General features: G+C 48.7%; 1 protein-coding gene and 1 long non-coding RNA gene across 2 annotated transcripts in view; one reads left to right on the top strand and one right to left on the bottom strand.

The window, feature by feature from the left end:
- The window catches only part of LOC105299176 (synaptopodin-2), a 34,392-nt gene extending 27,530 nt beyond the window's left edge, over positions 1-6,862 (top strand). The window contains exon 5 of the mRNA XM_023536964.1: positions 4,096-6,862. Within this exon, the coding sequence (XP_023392732.1) occupies positions 4,096-4,599 (504 nt within the window). The 3' untranslated portion in view covers positions 4,600-6,862. The remainder of the gene's footprint in view (positions 1-4,095) is intronic.
- Positions 6,863-7,759: 897 nt separating this feature from the next.
- Positions 7,760-10,715, bottom strand: part of LOC105299161 — a 70,537-nt gene continuing 67,581 nt past the window's right edge. Inside the window, exon 5 of the long non-coding RNA XR_896502.2 lies at positions 7,760-10,014. This is a non-coding gene — a long non-coding RNA (uncharacterized LOC105299161). The remainder of the gene's footprint in view (positions 10,015-10,715) is intronic.

The raw sequence follows: 10,715 nt of genomic DNA on the forward strand, positions 1-10,715 counted from the left end.
TTTGTCAAATCCCAGTTTGCTGATCACTTTAAATTTAAGAACTCCATTACGAAAGAAAAACTGTTGAAATCGTTCGGGGAAGCTGGGCACCTTTCGAGGCCGGGCCAGAGGGGGCCAGGGCAGGAGATGAGATGAGAGGGGCGAGGGGGGGCAGCAGACTTCGGAGGGTCACTGAAAGCGACTGTGGTTGTCCTTTCTCAAAATGGGACACCGCGAGAGGCTTTTAAACAGAGGACTGAGCGACATAACCTGACTCGGGTTCTAGCAGACGGTTCGGGCCGCCACGTGGAGGGACCGGGGAAGCCAGGCGGGAGACCGGTAGCTCGGCGCGGTGGCCCGCGGCGGGCGTGTGACCGAACAGATGTGGCGTAAGACGGGGGCAGTGACAGCGGCTGCAAAGGTCCGACCTGAGCGAACGGGAAACTGGGGAGCGCCCGGCGCCTCCCTCTCTTCGCCATGGAGCCCTACTTTTTAGAAATTCCGGGGACTGAAAAGGCAAAAGTAATGCTGTTGACTTCCGTTTGCTTTTGTTGGAATCCGTTTATGGTAAAGTACGTGTTTGTGCTGAATATTTACTGAGGGGTGTTTAAGAGAGAAAGCAGCGGGAGGGGTTGAAATCATCGGTCAGTTGGAGACGCTTTCTCTACGATTCGGAGGTGAGCAGGATTCCCATCAAGAGAGCTTTCTAGCTTTCGAGGTTTATGGTATGAAGTAGTTCGTTGAACTTCTCTGGCTTCGGGGCGATGCGCATTTCTTCAGAAGTCACTGCACTGTCCTGAGTGAACCTCAGACTTAAACGTCAGGAGTTTCCTGCCAGTTAAACTGGCTACCAGACAGTTTAGGGAAGACAACTAAGCTGTGCTTCATCAGCAAGCTAAGTGGATGATTCGACATTTAATTGACATAAAAAGGTGGTTCATGTGAAGCTGAGAAAGGGCCTCCCAACTCCGAGCTGAGCTGAGCTGAAGGCAGAGCTTGTGGAGCTTGTTATCGCAAGGGGTGGGATCTTCTATTTTAAAGTCAACTGGTGTGGGTAACGTAAGGTGACCAGAGACTATTCCTAAACGGAAGGTCATTCCTGAGAATGGCACAGGAATACTGCCAAGTATTCACCCAGCGGCAGTGGAGAAACTTCATAAAAAAAAAAAATTAAAAAACAAAAAAACGTAAAGAGTAGGAGACAAAAAAGCAAGAATCAGTTGGACGACACATCGCCCGCAGTGCCAGTTTGACACACGGGTCAGAGCTAAGGGCTCTCGTATAAAAACAGGAACTCTTTCGGTAATTACACAACCCCTGGTGGAAATGACAACCCGGATCCAGCCCCTGCTGTCCTAGGATCCTGCCGTCAGACATGCCAACTCCAAAACGGAAGAAACACCTCTGTTATTTTCAGGTCCCTCTGGTCATTTGTGGCTCTGGGTATATCACATGGCTTAATTCAGCCACCTCGAGCCTTGGTACAGAGACCGACAGAAGGAAATGACACCCAGGAACAAGACACTTAAGTCACTTTGGGGAAAAACGTTAAAATTAGGGGTTTGGGCGCAGGCAGAGACAAGAGACCGGAAGTATTTTGGGCACAAAGAGAAACAACAGCGTGACCTAAGACCTTTCTATTTGCACCACAGTTGCAAGTCTGACCTAGGATCACTGCAATTTCATCTTCTATTGTTAGCACCTGAAGGACAGGAAGGTATGTACGCGGCAGGCCGAGCAGCTTTCAGAAGGGGGCACTTTGCTCAGAGGCAACCGCCTCTTCCTTTACTATCGGGGCGGCTGCTACCGTTGGCACAGGTGTGTTCTCTACGAGAGTTTTTTTAAGTTGAAAACTATTTTAAATTTGTCTTCATAAAGCCTTGGCTTCCTTTTTAAACATTGTACTTCAAAGTTCTCCTTTTCCCCGCATGTTCAATGAATGTTTGCACCTTAGCTGAAAAAAATCTCCGATCTCCTTGTCACCAGGACGTCATTCAGCAATGTTTTAAATTTTCTAATTTCTGTTAAGTTTCCATTCTTCTGAAGATTCTGAAACTAAGTAGGTGGGAGAAAGACCAGAAGACGAGATGTTCTCTTTTGCCCAGCATCCACGGATGTCCAGTCACTGGGGAGTATGGGTTCCTGTGGCACTTAATACTTCCAAACAGGCCGACGATCTTTCTTTCCCGTTATTAGCCAGTGACGTTGGTCACCTGGACGCAGACTCGGGCGCCTCTCCGAGACGTCTGTAGAGTCGTAGATCCCTTTATCATCATCCCTCCAACTCTCTATTGTTCTAAAGACCCTATTAAAGCAGGCCCCTGGGGAGCTCTGTGTGATGAGGCCGTCCCAGGGGACTCTGTAGACCAGGGATCCCCAACCCTCGGGCCATGGACAGCTACCGGTCCGTGGCCTGTTAGGAACCGGGCCGCACAGCAGGAGGGGAGCGGTGGGCGAGCTAGTGAGCCAGCGAAGCTTCATCTGCATTTGCAGCCGCTCCCCAGCCGTGTCACCGCCTCAGCTCCGCCTCAGATCCTCAGGCATTAGATTCTCACAGGAGCACCTGTCCCTGGGGCTGCGAAGGCCGGGACGGCTGCTGTAGACCAATGTTGTTCTCCCTCCCATAGGTAAGGAGGAAAGGGAGGCAGAGCAGACACTGCGAGAGACAAGAGCTAACCTGCTCTTAGTCACACCGAGTGTGACTACTTCCCTCCGTGTGGGAACTCCCTCCTGGCCCTGTCGGGACGGGTGAAGGCCGTCTGCCCTTGCCGACCCATGACTGACGCCCTGGGTGCTACGCAGCCAGAGCAGGACACTGCCCACGAGCCAGGGCCTCCCCGAATCTCTTCTGCATTCCCAGGCTCGTAGCAGAATGCCCGGGAGCAGCAGGCCCCCAATAAAACTTTTTTGTTAAATGGATGAAGCCAACACATAAATAATGTGAAAGGGGAACCAAGCCCTTGGACGGAGACTAAAATCAGGCGTCTCCCCTCCCTGACGAGAGAGTGAGGAGGACTTTTTATTAGATCCGGATGAGGGTGAGGAGAGAATGCTAACAAGTTTCTGCCGGGATTCGACCGTTGTTACTAACGTCTTAGTGATTAAAGAGAGAGAAGCAAGACTCGGTGTGTTGACCCCCTTAATATGTGAGCCAAAAATGAGCCATCTACCTTATTTTTTTTCTGTGCCTAATAGAAAAAAGCAGAAAAAACAACTGAATAGAGATCTTTTGTCAAATCCCAGTTTGCTGATCACTTTAAATTTAAGAACTCCATTACGAAAGAAAAACTGTTGAAATCGTTCGGGGAAGCTGGGCACCTTTCAGCATGGCACTGCTCTCTGTTCCAGGAACGATGCTGTGATGCTTTCAGTCACTCACCTCCCCTGGGTGCCAGGGGCGTGACTCCGAGGGAATCACGCAGATGGGGTGCGTGAGGGGCACGGGAGGGGCCAAAGGGGAGACTGCAGGAGCTTTCGATAGAGCAGATCTCCGCGTGGACACAGCTGAGCAGTTCGCTTCGCTTCCACGGTGGGTGTCTCAGGGACGGACTGTCAGAGAGACAAGGAATGTCACACGGAGAATAGGGAGGAAAACGCAGATGAAGTCGTGGCGAAGCGCTGCCCTCGGGGACGTGGGCCGCACGCCGCCCTCAGGAAACAAAGCCCCGTGCGATCGCCCCCAGCGCACTCCGACTTCGGGAGGAGGCAGGCGCCCCGCCGCCAGGCTGGTAGGGCAAACGCAGCGCAGGAGCTTCGGCTCGTGTTTCGCGGTAGTTGGTGGACCACAGTGGGAGGACAGGTTCAAAGTCACTAGGAGATGGGAAAAGCCGAGGAGGCCGCGGCCTCTTTCTGGGGCTGTGAATACGTTTTGCTGACTTCGCACCAGGCATAGGGGACTCGGGCGAGCTCGGCGTGCAGATGCGGCTGTGTGGCGGGCAGAGGGCCGGGGATGACCGGCCCCGCGGCCCCTGAGTGAGGTGAGTCCCGGGCGGGGGGCGTCTTGGCCTTACGACCAGCCCTGGGGTCGGTTCTGCGGTGCTGGGCCCGGCACCGGGGCCGGTTCCGTCGGCACGAACCGCAGCGAGCGAGGCGCACTAACGCTTTCCGTGTTTCTAGGAGAGGGGGCGCCCCCTGTCTCTTCCTGGAAGGCCAGTCCCAGCCCCCGCCTCTGCAGCGTCGCCGTGGGCACCTCGGCCTGCCTGGCCGACGGGCGGGCCCCAGAGGGCGACCCAGAGCCCGACCCCGCGGGAGGCAGCTGCGGAGTGGCCCCGTTCTCCAGCGGACGACGTGCTTAGACCCAGAAGCATCCAGGACTCCATCGTGGCGACCGTGGTCTCGGCCGCTCGGAGGAAGGTGCTGCCGGGGCCCTCGGAGGGCCGGGATGACAGGCGGCCCTGGGTCCCGCAGGCCCGGAAGGCCAGCGAGGGCCCGTGCGCAGGGCGCGAGGACAGCGCGCTCAGCAGCTCCCAGGGCGGCTCCCGCTGGCCACGCGCGTGCTCCTGGCAGCCCGCCCGAAACGACCGCGAAGCCACAGCCCTGGAGACCAGGTCCGACTGCGGGGTGTCAGGGGCCGACGGCAGCTCCAACCCACACCCACGGGGATGGAGATGCCCAACATGAAAGTCGGAACCGACCGCGTGCCGCCTGTAACGAGAACTTTTTAAAAACGTCCCTTTGCAGAGTTCTTTTTCCGTAGAGTCAGATTCACTCTTGCTCTCGGCTTGTTCTCAGAAGTCATTTATCTGAGTGTGTGTACACACGTACATGCGAGTGCAAATCGTTTCCTTGTCTGCTGATGCGCACGGTTCCTTTGAAGAAAAAATTCTTTTTCTGCACCGCTGTGCTGGCACTTATATCTAATTCACGATCTTAATTCCGTTTATTCTATGAATATGGGGTCATCTAGGCAACTAAATCCTACTCAGTTCAAGTGAAATTCAGTATTTTCTTCCACGCATCTTGTCCCAGGAAGAGACTGATGAAGCGTCGTGTGCTCACCGCCATCACAGGGACAGCAAGGAGCACAGCGCGGGAGGCGTTGCACTGGGAGCGTGCCAGTGAGTGACAATTACATAGAAAACACGTTTCCGTGGTGTTCTTTTAAGCGTTTCTCAGAAACATTTGAAAATGTAATAAACTTCAGAGGTTTTACAGTTGAAACACAGGCATGCTCACAAAGGAAGGGACATCTGAGTGAGACGATGATACCTTTCAGAGGGCTTGAGGTAGATGGTGTCATGTGTGGGGAACAGAAAGATTTAGGTGTAGGACTCGTTTTTCGTCCACGCTAAGCAAGTGGCCTGAGACAGGACAGACGCGGGTTCAGCCGTCCTCACCCGTCAGGTGGGCAGACCAGATCACGCAATCTCGGAGCCCTAACAGCACTGACGCTCTGGGATCCTCTCACGAGTGGGGCGACCTGCGATGCCTTACTCATCTTTGTTGCTCATCATATAAGTATCAGATTAAGTTTTGGAGTGGGTTAGGTCACTGGTGTCACTACGTGTCTTATTAAAGGTCTAAAAGGAACTGTTGGGTGTTTTGTGCTACGTGTTACGTGGAATGAGGGTTGATGTGAATTAACAAATGGCTGATGGATTTAAGGAAGTGGAAGATGGATGTGTTATCGTGCAGCTGAAGGGCATGGCCATCTAGTTATAGAAAACATGCCACAGGGGCCTACGCGGCAAGTGGCATTTCCTTAGCGTCACCACTAGGCAGTTCAAAGGCAGCCAGGCAGCTGCTCGGTCAATTCCATGACCTGTGCCTGGTTAGCATGACAGTCAGTCACACACCTGCTCCTCGCTGCCACACCCGCAAAGTATTAAATACAAAGAAATCCAAATTATTTTACATCATAAGCAAGTACTGAGACTATTTTAAAATAAAAAAAAACCAACACTTTGAGTAGTCAAAACTTTATTAAGTTTTTAAAAGTGACTATTTTGCTTTGTTTTACTTTTTAACTCTTGAACTTATTATGATGTGTTTTATAGAATAAAACTAAAAAAAAAAAAAAAAAAAAATTTCCAGGATACACGTGATCCCTAATCTTGGAAGTGAAAGAATACAAATTTGAAATCCCAAGTCCTATTACTGATGGACTCAACCAGATACTAATTTGTTTGGTTATAGAGAAAAGATGAATACTTTCTATAAGTTATATTAAATTATCTTAAATTGATAGTGTTAATTCTGAAATTATAAGATGTAATTATTGACTCCTAAGAGTGTCTATGGAACCTTCTATAGTATATTGATTAATCTGTCAGCAAATTTTGGGAATCCCTCACATGAAAGGCCTATTTGCTTCAAACTTTAGTTACTTTAGATGTTACTCTAGATGTTATGTTTTAAGATGCAGGTGATTTAGCAGAAAAGATTTTGCCTGATGAGATCAGATCACACCTTGTTGCTTTCTTTTATAAATGCTGGCATTAAGTCCTAGGATTTGATATTCCAATTCCAAACGTTTATATCACTACACTATTCACTGAAATGTTCACTAGATTCAAAATAGAAAGAAGCCGACGTTTTAAACTTAATTATTATTACTGTAAGACAGCTATCTCCCTCTGCATGCACTGGTCGAAATTACCATTTATATTATTAAGCTATCTGGATGTACTCTAGGCACCGAGAAAAAGACAGTCCGAGGCAGGAAAGTTGTACATTTTACACTCACAAGGAAGTGAATGTCTCATATGTGTATTAGAAATCCATGTTTTGAGAAGTCATTCTTTGCAGATATAATTCTGAAAAGCAAAAGTGCCATCGTCAAATCATCACGCAATGCACTGCGGGTGCGTGTCCCCGGTTTGCTTGAAGGGGAGTGAAGCTGGATTGGTGTGCTGAGCTCTGGTGCCCGTCCGATGCTCACCTAGGTAACTGTCGGATAAGAACAGCCCTTTCAGAGAGGGGCTGTGCTTGTAAACACAGGCCACTTTTGTTGTAAGACCTTTCGGCTAGTAGCAATCACACTGGGAGAAAGAGTTAAAAAGCGTTCTCTCAAAGTACAGTATGCCAGTCACAGGGACACTAATTTGGCACCTTTGCTCCATCTCGAGTTTAAATATCTTATTGCATATGTGTGAAGCGTTCGTTATTAAGACGATTTAAATTTTGTCTAGTGTTGTGAGTTTTATAAATGCACAGATTCCGTTCATTTACCTCTGAACGTGTTTCTGTTGTTTGGGCACCATAAGCCCCATGGGAAAGGGCTGTCCTATTAGGGCACACGCATATATGTGTATTAAAGAATCGAAACTTTAGGTATAAATTACGATATCGCAGAAGCTCGTTATTATCATTAGAGAGGCACTATAGAAATGTTTGCTTTTTGAGAGAAAGTGGATTTTCACATGTGATTTCTAAAGTAGAACTATCTATACCGTCCACACTTTTCCATTAGAAAAAGACTGTTTTCTGCTAATTACATTGACATTTCCACCTGTATTTATCCCAAATGACTGTATTTAAAAGCTGCATACTGAAATTCAAAATTATGTTACTAATAAAAAGTAACCTGAAAATCAACTTAAAGAGACTTTTCTTTCTTCCTTATAAAAATTGTTTTGAATTAAGTCTTCGCCCCAAAGAGAGTTAATCTTATCTACTACTTATTTTTAAATTTTAGTTTCTATAATATCAGCTTCTAGACACATCAAAAGAATTTCATGTTCATTGGCAACATTTTAACCATAACATTTAAAAAATTTTAAAACCATCTGAGAATACGATCAATTCACATGTAGGTTAAGAAGTGTGGGATCCAAACATATTTTAATATCCTTTATTAATTCTTTCCTCTATAGTATATTGAAATTCAGTCCTACACACAAGCACAGCCTTCAGTAATATGACTTGATATCATGAAACCACTTGGGATCTACCAGGTCCATCACCCCAGTAATTCCGACTACTAGCCTCTCTCGGGGTGGCCTCAGACTGACCTTGGTTAGACAAGCGCCTTCCTTGTAATAAAGCACACTTAAGTAAAACGTTTTAAAAAATGACTTCGGCTCTTACGTAATATTAAAACTATCAGCTGGAACGCGGGCTCCTTAGTCAACTGGTATCGCGCAGCACAGCTTTTTGACACTTTTTTGGAGGGAAATTCTGAATAAAATGGCTGTTTGGGGGGCATTCTGATAACAAATGTTTTTTAATGGGCCGGCACTTGGAAACACATTTCAAAAATGAGGACTGTCTGAAAGATTAAGATGACAGAAGGGACAGTGGCTCTGCACTGTCTCAAGATGCTGATGCTGTGGAAAAGCCCCCTTTCTCGGAGGGATCCCCTGCTGGTGGGCTATAAATTGCAGAACCCACTGAGAGGGAGGTAGTGTCCTCTCCCCCGGAGCCAGCGCAGGGCCTGGGGCACGGAGACCTCACAGCGGGCTTCCCTCCCCTGGCCAACCGCCCTTAAACCCGAGAAGGCTATGGCTGCCCGGCTCCTACAGAGAGGAGCACCTTGCGCTGACCCCTGACCTGTCAGGAGAAGCCTCATTTCCAGAGGCTGGACCGGTGGTTTTTCCTGTTGAGCAACATGTTTTTCATGCCACGGCTTTCTTCCAGGCCAGTTTGTAGGACAGAGAAAGAAAATATTTTTTAAAGGGAGGAGATTACATATGTTTCCATAACTTGGTATTATTTAGACCTTTATGCTAGTTAAAAATGCCTCTGTCCTTGAATTCAGATGACCTCTCTGGTTTCTGTCTATAGTAACTACAATTCTGGTTATTAGCAACACAAGAATGCCTATAATTTATTGAAGTTGGTATTTACTAGAGGCCTGGGAAGAGGAAACAGAACCCTGATTTTGTGATAAAACAAAGTTCAGTGCTCAGCTAAGTCAAGCCCCATGTCCAGCATGAACTTGACAAAGTCACTCAAACGAGGGCAGAGAGTCCCGCCCTGCAGAGTTCTCCGGTGACCGTGTCTGAACATTCTGTGTCTCCAAAAAGACCCAACTGGTTCTTCCACAGTATGTTTGGATAAGCAAAGTATCTGGATTTCTCGTTTTCCATAGAAAGGAAGACACTGAGCAAGAAATAAGAATTCATTGTTCAAGGTCTATTTAAAATGCTATCATGTAGGAAAGAAATCAGAGGTATTAACAAATCATATAGATATTTTGCCTGTAGAAGTTGCAAAAAAACTTGTGACACATTTTCATTTCACTATTACCTTACTATAAAATCATTCATGAAACAAAGCACACTGAATGAGGGCCATTCCGACATAAAAAAAAAAGGCGGGGGACGGGTGAATTTTAGCTATAAGCATTAAACAAATATTTTTACTACCATGAAGGCACTGATGTTTATGGCACAAATATTTCCATGTGCATTGATTTCACTTTAAGAAATCACTCGACTTAGCATTTTCCCCAAGTTATTATTATTTGAAGTGATCGATGACAAGATTTGATTTTAAGGTAAGGAAAATGAGCTTTCATGAAGACATCAGCATTGATGGTAGCAGGCACTGCCATCCTGATTTTTAATTTTTCTAAGAGGAAACCTTAAATTTTATCAGCACGGGTGGTGGTGGCAGGTTTAATAACATCGAATGGTATTACTGTTTCTGCCCTAACTTCTTTCTCGGTACAACGAATATACCCAGAAGTGGTTTAAAGTGACAGCAAACTCAACCCTTCTCCCCAAGTGGAAAGTTAATAATGTCCATGGCTCGCCACAGTCTACGGACACAGACTGTGCAGAGTTTAAGAATAAAGCCCTGGGAAGGGGACGGCGTGTCCCCATCAGCGGAGGCCTAGGACTTCTTCCGAAATGCACCACTTGTCCCCATCAGTGGAGGCCCAGGACTTCTTCCGAAAGGCACCACTCTCGACGAGGGCGCATAAAGCCCTACTGCTGGCAGCTGCAGGAACCACCGTCGGGCAGACGGCTGCGTCGTCGGCCAGTCAGCCAGCAGTCTTTATCAGTTTCCCGCTCGGTGCCATGACAACGGCCAATGCCAAGGGCGCGTGGGTGAATAAGACGTGGGCTCCGTTCCCGGGAACTGACCGTTCTGAGGGAGACGAGAGTAACGACAGCCTTACGCACAGCGTTACGCGAGAAGCCAAGGAAACCCACCCCTGAGTAGGTGGAGGGCAGGTGTGTGGGTGGGGGTCCTCGCCCAAGCCTTTCCGGAGGGTCTGCGGCAGAGGCGCGTCTCAGGGGCTGGGCAGGGGGCTGGCAGGGGCGAGGGCAGCCGAGAGCGGGGCCGATCCGGGCAGAGGGGACGGCACGAAGCCGGGACGCCCCAGGCAGCTCTGCATCATGTCAGACAATGCGACGAGGACCCGGGAGCACTGGTCCCTCCCACAGGGAACGGACGCTCTGCCAAGGGCAGGTGTGAACACGTCACACTCAGCGCGTGGCTTCAACACGACTCTGCACAAGCGGCCGTGGCTTAAGCAAAAACGAGCGAGTGCGGCCGGATGAGCATTACTTATGCACGCTGCAACTGGAATTTCGTGTAATTTCCACACGTCATGAAAAAGATTTTTTTTAAGCCCTTAAAGTGTTAGAACGGTAACTCGCTGTACTGGAAGAGTGTAGGTCACATCGGCCTGGTGGCCAGCTCACCCAGTGTGGCTGCAGGGCCACAGCGGGGCGCACACCAAAGGAGTGTGGAGCTGGCGTGGTCTGGCCTCTCAGTAGGATGATTATTCTGGAAGCACAGGGGCAGGCAGATTCGGAAGAGCAGGACATGGAGATAGGACACGG

Source organism: Pteropus vampyrus, unplaced genomic scaffold (genome assembly GCF_000151845.1).
Source record: "Pteropus vampyrus isolate Shadow unplaced genomic scaffold, Pvam_2.0 Scaffold174, whole genome shotgun sequence".
NCBI classification, from domain to species: Eukaryota; Metazoa; Chordata; class Mammalia; order Chiroptera; family Pteropodidae; genus Pteropus; species Pteropus vampyrus.